At 37.5% G+C, this 12,103-nt stretch overlaps 1 protein-coding gene and 1 pseudogene across 1 annotated transcript; both read right to left on the bottom strand.

The window, feature by feature from the left end:
- Positions 1-9,241: 9,241 nt before the first annotated feature.
- LOC100986354 (large ribosomal subunit protein eL30-like) lies at positions 9,242-11,538 on the bottom strand. The gene has a single exon (XM_034963366.3). The coding sequence runs from the start codon at positions 11,359-11,361 to the stop codon at positions 11,035-11,037; it is 327 nt and encodes a 108-aa protein (XP_034819257.1). The 5' UTR covers positions 11,362-11,538; the 3' UTR covers positions 9,242-11,034.
- LOC112440291 (small nucleolar RNA U13) lies at positions 9,752-9,840 on the bottom strand (annotated as a pseudogene).
- Positions 11,539-12,103: the final 565 nt, after the last annotated feature.

Raw genomic sequence — 12,103 nt, 5'->3', positions numbered from 1 at the left:
GTAGTACTCAAATAGGAAGATTCTTTCATAATTAGGAAACATCAGAGTCACTGCTTATCTGTCTGAAGAATCAAGAACTAACACATCTACAACAGGAGTGATGTTTCTGGCATGTTAGATCTCCACATGGTCGGAATAGGTGATCACTACAAAACCACTATAAAGAAGAGTGTATTTTTTAGTCATTGCTATTCAGGCACACCAATTGAAATAACCATACATATATATATATACACACACACACGCACATGTATATACATATATGTATACACACATATATACATATATACACACATACACACATATATACATATACACACATACACATATATATACATATACAAACACACACACACACTCATATATATATATATATATTCTTTTTTTTTTTGAGACAGGGTCTTGCTCTGTTGCCCAGGCTGATCTAACTCCTGGGCCCAAATGATCCTCTCACCCCCTCCCCAGCCTCCCCAGTAGCTGGAACTATAGGCATATACCACCATGTCCGGCTAATTTTTGTATTTGTTGTAGAAACAGGGTCTCCCTATGTTACCCAGACTGGTCTCTAACTCCTGGGCTCAAGCAAATCTTTCATCTCAGCTTCCCAAAGTGCTGGGATTACAGGTGTGAGCCATTATGCCTGGCCAAGATTTTTTAATATTTGAAAGAGTAATCAAAGAGTAGGACTTAATATTAGAGACAAATAAACAAAAAGTAGGAAAATCTTTAAAGAAAAAGTTTTCTCCAGAAATTTTGAATCAAAGCTTAACCATAGTAGCATTTCTCAAAATTTGCAATATTTATCCTCCAGGGACAGGCTGAAAACTTTCCATATAAGCTTTTGGAAGAATGGAATGAAGGTGGAAGATTGGGGAGGGCACGGGGATAATTCCCTTTCCAACTTTGTTCTCAGAGATAAGAGGCAAGTAAATAAAGAAAAGCAATCAAAGTTTTCATTAAAAGGATCAGGCGATCAGGTTCCTGGTCTTATAGAGTTACCTAGTCACTTTTCTCATTGTTCTTAACTGGCGGACCAGAAGTGGAGGTAAAACATTCACATAGAAAAAGTTGAATCTTCAGCATGATGAGTATAGGGACCACACAAGGGGTAATTTTTCATTACTTCCTTAGTCATAAATACTTTCTGATATTAAAAAGGAGACTTAAACAGTGGCTGAAATGAGCTATTTGAACTAATCTATGGTTCTAGAAATTAAAGCATAAAATCAAACACTTATCTTTATTCCAAATAACAATGCACTTTTAGAAAAAGATGTATTAAACTCTTAGAAATAACTTGTTGCAATCAATAAATAGAAAGTTTTTATTAAGCTACTGCTAAAGTAGAACTTTAGTAAGGGCCCCTCCAGTCTGACGGACTTTTCAGTGCCTTCAACACTCTATTAGGTTTTGTGATGAGATGACTGGGAAGGATTTCATTTGCTCAGCAGATATTTATTAAGTACCTACTTTATACCAGGCACTGGCATACAGTGATTTGCCTCCATTACATATTTGAATCCCTACAGTAATCTTATAAAATAGAAACCATTACTCCCATTTTCTTTGTAAATCAAATCCCTGAGGCATAACATAACATGCTCAAGTTTATGCTGCTCATAAGTGGTCTGGACTGGGTTCTCAGTCCAGCTCTTGATAATTCCAAAGCTGTGACGCTGTTTCCCTGACTATATCATACTGCCTCAGATAAAGTTAAGAATTTTATGGGATGTTTCCAGTTTTTGTGAAGGTTACAAAAATGATCAAGATACACTAAAAATTGTCTGAAATATATTAAATCTTAAACTTTATCTGTTGTAAGAGAAGTATTTAGGGCTACATCTGCAAGGTGGGAATTAGCATTCAAAGAAACACACACACACACAAACAGAATCTGACAGGTCAGATTCTTGAATCTGGAAACATCCTTAGTAACTTTATCCAGAATATTGTCATCACAAAACATATTTTTGGACAACTGAATAAAAACATAAATGGTTAAGTTGTGCCAAAAACTTACCTCTACCTTTCCTGGGGCAAAAGTGTGAGTGTTGCTTAGAGCAGAGAGAAGCTTTTTGGAATGTGGGTAAAGTAGGGTGTAGAGAAAGGGAGAGAATGTTACAATTGGGAAGAGAATCCAGATGTGAGATGTGGCTGAGAGATGAGATCAGAGATAAGAAGGTACAGCCCTTCACAGTGCCACTGTGAGAAAACTGTAAGGATTCCTGGGATGGAGGGGACTCATGGCTGAGAATGTAGGGAGTGATGAAAATGTGACATTCTTCCATTAAGGCTACAGTTGGAATTTGATTTACATTTTGATTGTAGGTGTAAATACTTGACAGTTTTAAAATTTCAATCACTATTGTATATATTATTTTATTTAATAGCCACAGTAAATTCAGAGATCAATTAGATCAATTAGGTGAATTCCCAGTTATAAGGCTGTTAAATAATTTGCTTAAAATCCCAACTACAGGCCGGGCTCGGTGACTCAAGCCTGTAGTCCCAGCACTTTGGGAGGCCGAGGCAGGCAGATCATGAGGTAAGGAGTTAGAGACCAGCCTGACCAACATGGTGAAACCCTGTCTCTACTAAAAATAAAAAAATTAGCCAGGTGTGGTGGCACGTGCCTATAATCCCAGCTATTCAGGAGGCTGAGGCAGGAGAATTGCTTGAGCCTGGGAGGCGGAGGTTGCAGTGAGCGGAGATCACGCCACTGCACTCCAGCCTGGGCAACAGAGAGAGAACTCATCTAAAAACAAAAAAATTCCCAATCTCAACTATAGCTACCCAGACCAGCCAGTATCTTGTGGTCTGCTGGGACAGACAGGGACTTTGTCACTGCCCTATGCTGAGGTCTCTGCCTCTTCTACATGTTTTCCACTCCCCTTCCTCTCCAGTGTGTGTGCATGTGTGTATTTTTTTTTAGATGGCTTTTTGCTATGTTGCCTAGCTGGAGTGCAGTGGCTATTCACAGGCCTAATCATAGCTCGCTGCAGCCTCAAACTCCGGGGCTCAAGCTACTCATCTTCTTGAGTAGCTGAGTCAACAGGCATGCATCACCACACTCAACTCGTCTCCAATATTGAGGAAAAGATACTTAAGGCAAGTTTTCAATTGACTTTGGATTTTTTCTCATTGCTTTAAATATTGCTTTTATGCCAATGACACAACAATCAGAATTTCCTATCCTAATGGCTAACTGAAATTCCAGCTCTGTATTTTCCATTGTCTCCGTACTGATCTGGTAATTGCTGCTCGTATATTTCTCACCACTTTCTTAAAGTCAGGTTATTGTTTCCCCATCTAAACCAGCTCATCTTCTGAGTGATCTAGTGTACCATGTCTTACACTTTCCACTCAAGATACTTTACAATGAGTCCAAAATGTCTCCAGGAAAGCTGATGATTTCCTTCCCTTCCTTTCCTTCCCTTCCTTCTCTTCCTTTCTCCCCTGATGATTTCTTCGGCTTTCTTGGAGACATTTTGGACTCATTTCTCTCCATTTTTCAGGCTAAGAATAGAACCAGATATAAGGCCTCCTTAGGTTTCAGTATGGTTAAACACTCCACTACCAATTAGAATGTAAAACAAAAAATAAAATAAAACAAACCCTGAAGTTTTTGCCCATTTGTTTAATTTATAAACCTCTTTTCACCTCCATTATCTTTCACGTCTCAGGCACATATTACATTATGTTGCTTTTTTCTCTAAAATTCCTATTGATTAGACTTTACTAAATATAAAAATAATTGAGTATCAAGGAGAAGACTGGAATTCTCACTGTATAATTTGTTATCAGCTCAGAACACCTCATGGGTTATCCTTGTCAAGTTGTGTTGATTTATTTTCCTTTCAAACATCTCTGGTATTTTCTCCCTTCCAAGGACTAAAACTCAAGTCAAAGTTCTTGATATTTTCTGCCTGAATTACCTACTAGGTCATCATTCCCCTCTCCAGGGCATTCAATGCCGCAAATATCTCTCTTGTCACATCTCTGATCAAAAATTGGCTTCTAGTTGCCTGGGATCTAACCCTCCCTGCCTGACTTCCAAGGCTGTTTATAATCTGTCACCATAATCTCTAGACAGAGGACCAGTTTGGATCACTGAATCTTGATTTATTAAACTCTTCCTTATAATTGTTTTAATTTGCCTCCCAATAAAGAACTAGTAGTTACAAGTTTTTAATATAGACCCAATAAATATACTTTATAGAGAAAAGACTGAAGAATTTCAAGATATTTTATAATTTAAAAAAATTTAGGAAGCCAGTTTTTCACCAGTGTCTCTCCCTCTCTCCTTTCTTCCCTAAAAACTAAGCAGATTTCAAGGAGGTTATGAACTGATCTCCCTTTTTACTGAGAAGAGAGCCTTGTCTTTGAACTTCTCAGGGTCCTGTCACGGTCTTTTATGTTTGTCTGACTCAACCACAGCAACAGTTGCATCAGTAGGGGCAAAATGTCCTCCTAAGAAGCAGAGAAGAGAAAATGACAATTGATAAATAATAGATATTTCCTCCTGATTATGTTGACAAGACCAGTTTTCCTTCTTGATCAAAATACTTTTTTTCATGTCCTTTAACATTTTATTTTCTAACACTAACACTTAATTTCTTTATCTCTTGCTTTTTCCTACTGTAACTTTTTTTTTTTTTTTTTTTTTTTTTTTTGAGAGGGCGTCTTGTCTCAGTCACCCAGGCTGGAGTGCAGCAGCGCAATCTTGGCTCACTGCAACCTCTGCCTCCCAGGCTCAAGTGATTCTTCTGTCTCAGCCTCCCGAGTAGCTGAGATTACAGGCATGCACCACCACGCCTGGCTAATTTTTGTATTTTTAGTAGAGACAGGGCTTCACCATGTTGGCCAGGCTGGTCTCAAACTCCTGACCTCAGGTGATCCTCCCGCCCCGACCTTCCAAAGTGCTAGGATTACAGACGTGAGCCACTGTGCCCAGCCTCTACTGTGGCTTTAAATGTCCTGAATACTTAAACTATAGAATGGCCATTAATTGAATAAAATGGGTAGTAATTTTCCCTGCATCTACTTTTATTTTCTTTTAACCAAATGACCAATAAAAAAATTTTTTTTTACAACTTTTCATTTAAAAAATCCGTATTATTGTAATTGTGGTGTTTTGAAAATATTCAATAACAAGCAGGATAAAGAACTATTATAGTCTAGCATCATTACTACTTTTTGAAAATAATTTGATTTTCATTTTAACTTCATTTTATTAATACAATCAAAAGATTCATTCAATTTACTGGGGGAGAATTGTAAAAAAAATTATTGGATATCAAGTAGGCAAATATCTAGTTAAATTGTTTGGTCCATATCTTTTTATTTAATGCTTTATTAAAAACTTTTAAAATTCTTAATGAGCTCCTCAGGACTATTTCATGAAACATATTAAAATGCAGCTTATGTCATTTTATACATAAATACATATATATAATTCCTTATCACAGTGTATATATATGTGTGTATATATATATATATATATATGCATGAACATGGCAAGAATATAAAGTTGAGAATGTTGATTTCCATTGTCATTGTATCAGAACTCATGGGAACAAGCAACTATCCTTTGTAATTATCACTTCATCAGAACACCCATCAGACCCATGCCAATCTTCAAATCAATTTGGGGGGGCATTCCTCTTTGGGACTGGCCCCAGAAGCCATATAAGAAACTGTTTCAATACTTTATGATTATATTTTATGATCACTTTTATTACTGGAAACTGTGTTACCCACTTTGATCACTCTTTAATAATACTAACACCGCCCAGGTGCATTAAACATTTCAGTGTTCAAACAGCTTTCAAAATACAATTTTATTCACTGTGCTTTTGGCTGTTGCTAAAATAATACGGTACTTGTCTTTGGGGAATTTGCTCCCCTGGGGTGAAGGAGCTACACTGTAGTAGGACTACACTGTTTGAAGACATGGGTTCAATTTCAGGTTCAAACATCTGGTGGCTACGTTGTGAACTAATGCAGTTGACTTCGGTTCTCTAAGCTCAAGTTTCTTCCTTTGTAAAATGTAGATAAAAGTTTCCATCTTAAAGAAAGAGTTCTAGTTCTAAGATTTAATAGAGATATCTAAAGGTAAGGTATGGTGATGTTGTTGTTTTAGGTGTTCTTTTAAAAAAATTATTTATTTATTTTTGAGACAGAGTCTTGCTCTGTCGCCTAGGCTGGAGTGCAGTGGGGAGATCTCACTGTAACCTCCGCTTCCCAGGTTCAAGTGATTCTTCTGCCTCAGCCTCCCAAGTAGCTGGGATTACAGGCGACACCACCATACCTGGCTAATTTTGTATTTTTTTTTTTTTTTTTTAGTAGAGATGGGTTTTTGCCATGTTGGCCAGGCTGGTCTTAAACTCTTGGCCTCAAGTAATCTGCCAGCCTTGGCTTCCCAATGTGCTGGGATTACAGGCATGAGCCACCGCTTTAAGCGTTCTTTGTAAGAAGTTTTCTGGTGCGATTTGGATGAAAATGGGCAGAAGCTGTAATGAAAGTTTTGAGATTTAGTAACCCCAGGCCCCAGCAATTAGCGGGTCCTCAATAAAAGCTGGTTTGCCTTTCTATTTCATCATCCTGGAATAAGATGGGTTTGGTGAAACCCTCTGACTAGATTTGGAAGCGAAAGGAAAATAAGAAAAACCTGTAACAGCAGAGCTGTAATAAATTACTCACTTGTAAAGTAAGCATTTGCAATGAACCCATTTTTTGACCCCTCTCTTGGGAAGAATTCCCAAAGGAATTCTGAGACACTGACCAGGGATTACTGAAGGCGCTGGATGGCCTGTAGAATTGGTGATTCCAAGTTGTCCTTTCTTTCCAGTAAGCCAGCCTCTCTCTTGAGGGAGGTGGGATTATAGTTCTTAATTAGTGTCAATTTTAATTAACGTTTAGACTTTTACGTGATTAAGCAAATTCTGTGTCCCCACATTTTGCATTTCTTAAGCTATCTTTTCTTAGTCCCTGCTTTTCCTCAAATATTTTACAAGCCAGAGCTGTTTAATGTAATTGGACATTTCATCTGCACTTAGCTAGGAGAGCCAGCCTTGCTGTTTATCTGGGGGTAAGCAGCACTTTGAAAAAATTTACATTAGATTAAAAAAAAAAATCTCATCCAGCCTGGTGCAGTGGCTCACGCCTGTAATCCCAGTACTTTGGGAGGCCGAGGCAGGAGGGTCACTTGAGGTCGTGAGTTTGAGACCAGCCTGACCAACATGGCGAAACTCTGTCTCTACTAAAAATACAAAAATTATCCGGGCATGGTGGCGCATGCCTGTAATCCCAGCTACTTGGGGGGCTGAAACACAAAAATCGCTTGCAGAGGTTGCAGTGAGCCGAGATTGCACCACTGCACACCAGCCTGGGCAACAGAGTCAGACTCTATTTCAAAACAACAACAACAACAACAAAACAAAAGAAACCTCATCCTTCTCACAGAAAGTCTAGATAGATAAATGAGCTTTCTTCGGGTTCTCTTGTTCTCTCTCTCTTTTTTTTTCTTAAGTGCTAATTACCAATCTTGTTAGCAGCAGCATATTAATAATTTATTTACACCCTGAATTTCTTGGGCAATATTTTGTTAATACCTATGCAAATTTTATTTTTGTAGGCTTGCTTTTCTCCCAATTTTGAAAAAAAATTGTTGAAAAGAGATAATTTACAGCAATTATAATTCTCATAATAATTATTATCCTCATTGGTATTAAAAGATATGAAACATCAGTACACTGGGAGGCAGTGCTCTGTAAGGAGCAGCAGTTAATAATTTTGGAATCAAATAAATAGCTTTGAATTTAGGCTTTACTATTTCCTGGCTTTGTGACTTGGGGTTAGGTACCTAATCTTCTTCCTCATCTGAGAAATGGGGGTAATAGGAGCATTGCCTTCCAGAACTGTTTGAGACTTTTCCTAAGGACCTGAATAAAGGAAGTTCTCATTAAATGATAACAAATCTGAGTCCAGACCATACAAGGGTAAGGGTGGGGGTAGGAATATCAAATTGATTTGTGGAAGATCAACTGCTCATATATTGGTAAAAACAATGTTTTACAGCAACTTCAAAACTTCCAAAGCATTTTTGGATCCATCGTTTTACTTAATCTTTATAATAAATGGCAGGTGAGAATTAGTTTCATTTGAATGATGAAATAGATACCAAGGCCTGGAAATTTTTCTCTAGATTATACTGCAGATAAGTTGCAGAAAGTGATTTCAGATGCCTGATAACTGCATTTAAAAGAACCCTCAAGAATCTTAGAACTTCATAGATCAGTCATCAAATTTGAATGGAATTCTCATTATGTGGTCACCAGTATCATGTGTTTCAAGGTTGATGTCCTGCCCAGTGCATGGCTGCACCGCATCATTTTGACACAGCATCTTTTCCACAGTGGTAGGTCCTCTGGAGGCATTCAGTCCTCTGGGAAAAATTATGGACTTTTAGATCATGCTTATATTAAAAAGCCAGCTTTAAAAGTTGACTTCGTGTATATTTAAAAGGGGTACAGAAAAAAACTTTGATAAAATTTTTAGTACCTTTGTAGCTGAGCTTTATAAAAGCTATAGTTATTTACATAAATACAAAAATTAAGGAGGCAAAATGAACATGTAACAAAAGAAAGTTCTGGACTTTGTAATTCTGCTGTTTTTTATATTACCAAGTAGTTCTGGATAAGGCAGGAACAACATTAATAGTACAGTTTGCTAACTCCTATTTTTTCCATTAAAAATTTTAATGAGAAAAAAATGCATTCTTGTAACGTTTTCAAATAGAACAGGAGTATATAAAATAACTGAAGTAAATTCCTTTTCATTGATCCTTTTTAAGAATTCTACCTCCTGTTAGCAAGTTGTAGTGTATTTTTTCAGGCTTTATTTTATTCCCATGCTTGCTCATGCACAGATATATACATGAGTTTTACAAATGGGATGAATGACATTATTGTATGCAATCTAGATGCAATCTATCTAGATTGCTTTCTGACTTCTTTTTTGAACTTTATGTCTTGAAGAATTTCCCTAGGAGTATATGTAAAACAACCTAATTCTTTTAAACAGCCATATAGTGTTTCATTGTTCATATGGAAATATTAAAACTTAGTCATTTCTTTCATTGATGAATGTTCAGGTTGTTTAAAATTTTTCTCTATTCTGTCATTAATATTCATATATATATTTGTCCACATGTGTAAGTATTTTTGTAGGATGGATTGTTAGAAGTAACATTGTTCCATCAAAGGGCATAATCTTTAACATATTGATGAATGTTGCCACACTGACCCACAGAAATGCTATGGTTGTTTATATTCAGATGCATAGTGATGAAAATGCCCTTTTCCTTATACCCTTACCAAAACTACATACTATCAATTGTTCAATTTTCTTTAATCGGTGGGAAATCATGAAAAAATTATTGATCTTTATATTCATTGATCACTTTTTCTTTTTATTTTGTTCATTTTTATTCTTTTACCTTATTATATTGGATTGTCTTTTCATTATTTAATTGAAGGAACTCTTCAGTTTTTACATATTATAGCAGTTAATCCCTTTCTGTTGTATGTTACACCTATCTCCTTTCAGTCTGTTTTGTCTTTTATTAAACATGGTTTATGTGATCTTTTCCTGGGCAGAAAAATTTAAAGCATCATGTAGTTATATCTGTCCGTTGTTTCCTTGTGTTCCTTGTGGCTTCTGAGTTTTTTTTTTTTCCTCCCCAAGTTCAGGTCAGATGGGTAATGTGCCAAGATTGTAGTGCATTTCACAGATGCATGTGAACACCCAATCACCATCGCTCATGAGCTACAAAAGGAGCAGGCTTCTAAGTTTTCTATCTTGTTTAGGAATGATATTTCCTTAAGAGTACATATATATTCGGGTTGGGCGATGTGGCACACGCCTGTAGTCCCAGCATGTTGGGAGGCCAAGGAGGGAAGATCACTTGAGGTCAGGAGTTAGAGACCAGCCTGGCCAACATGGTGAAACCCCATCACTACTGAAAATACAAAAAATAGCCGAGAGTGGTGGTGCACAGCTGTAATCCCAGTTACTCGGGAGGTTGAGGTGGGAGGATTGCTTGAACCCGGGGAGGCAGAGGTTGCAGTGAGCAGAGATTGCACCTGGGTGACAGAGCAAGACTGTCTCCAAAAAAAGAGTACATATATATTCTTATGGTTTCCTCATATTTGTCAAAATTTTTAATCTTATGATTTAATTCAATTGGAATTTATGGCCGGGCGCAGTGGCTCACGCCTATAATCTTGGCATTTTGGAAAATCGAGGCAGGTGGATCACCTGAGGTCAGGAGTTCGAGACCAGCCTGGGGCAACATGGTGATACCCTATCTCTACTAAAAGTAAAAAAATTAGCCAGGCATGCTGGCATGCACCTGTAATCCCAGCTACTCGAGGGGCTGAGACAGGAGAACCGCTTGAACTCCGGAGGCGGAGGTTGCAGTGAGCCAAGATTGCACCACTGCACTCTAGCCTGGATGACAGAGCAAGACTTTGTCTCAAAAAAAAAAAAAATAAAATAAAATAAAATTGGGAATTTATTTTGCAGTATAGTGTGAGGTAGGAATCTCATTTGGTTATTTTTCCCTTATGTTCTACCAGAATTGATTTGAAATTCTTTCATCAGTATGCACTACAGTTCCCATGAAAACATGGGTCTATTGCTGGATTCTCTCTTCTGTTTAGTGAACTATCTTTTTAGTCCTATGCCAATACATTTTTGTTTAATTACTATAATTTTGTAATGTATTTTGATATCTGGCATGGAAAATCATCTTTATTTTTCTTTTGCTTTAAAAGTCAGCATTCTTACTTATTTACTCTTCCAGATAAAATTAGGATCAGCCTTTCAATTCTAAACATATTTTTTCTCTGAGTACTTGATGCGATTATACTTAGATAATAAATTGGCATAAAATTGATATCTTTATAATGTATTTTTTTTTTTAGAATAAACAAGCTTGGCAAGTTTTATTAAAGGAAAATTTTGCATAGTTTACTTTCCACCAGTCTGTTCTGGCATGCTTCTAATGATAGCAGAATCACCTGGATCAGTGAGCGCCAGTGTGCATACTCTGTAGTACTTTCCGCATGCTGTGCCCAGTTCAATATTATTGCCACTGTAGTGATGGACACCAATTTTGGCCAACATTGCATAGTACTCTACTTCTGATTTCCGCAAAGCTGGGCAGTTGTAAGCAAGGATGACCAATTTTGCTGTGCCTTGTCTGATCATCTTTAGAGTCTGCTTGTACCCCAGCACGTACTTTCCACTTTTCATGAGTTGGAGCCGAGAATTAATTGACTCCAGTGAATTTTTCATCTCCTTGGTTGGGATGGCCCCAATCAAGAGCAGCTGCCAAGATGGCTGGGCAGTGAGAAAGGTGATATCTGTATAATATTATATATACAGGTATTCAGGTCTTTTTTTCATCCTTACATATAGGTTTAGAGTTGTCTTCATTATATGTTATGCAAATTATTCCTAGATAATCTATAATTTTATCTTCTTCTTGTTGTTTTTAAATGAGTTACCCACATATGTGCCACATGCAGGAGGAGATGGCAGAAATAGTAAGTGATTTGCCTAAGTGCAACTAGTTAATAACAGAATTTAGATTAGAGACCAAGTCTTCTGACTGGGACTCCCCCCGACAATAAGGCAGATTCTTTTACTACTGCCCCATTCTTGTTGCTATCTTTCTCTCTCTCTTTTATTTTTTATTTTATTTTATTTTATTTTGAGATAGGGTCTTGCTCTGTCGCCCAGGATGGAGTGCAATAACGCCATCTAAGCTCACTGCAACCTCTGCCTCTGGGGTTCAAGCAATTCTCCTCCCTCAGCCTCCCTAGTAGCTGGGATTCCAGGCACCTGCCACCATACCCGGCTGTTTTTTGTATATTTACTAGAGACAAGGTTTCACCATATTGGCCAGGCTGGTCTTGAACTCCTGACCTCAGGAGACCCACCCGCCTTGGCCTCCCAAAGTACTGGGATTACAGGCGTGAGCCACCGCGCCTGGCCTCTCTCTCTCTCTTTGAATGTAGCTTCATGTTGAATAATG

This window comes from Pan paniscus, chromosome 5, assembly GCF_029289425.2.
Source record: "Pan paniscus chromosome 5, NHGRI_mPanPan1-v2.0_pri, whole genome shotgun sequence".
NCBI lineage: Eukaryota > Metazoa > Chordata > Mammalia > Primates > Hominidae > Pan > Pan paniscus.
The sequence above is the reverse complement of the archived record's forward strand: the minus strand, read 5'-3'. Positions and strand labels throughout refer to the sequence as shown.

Bases quoted from the DNA above. Each gene is read 5' to 3' on its own strand.
- LOC100986354 (XM_034963366.3), bottom strand. From the start codon at position 11,361: ATGAAAAATTCACTGGAGTCAATTAATTCTCGGCTCCAACTCATGAAA.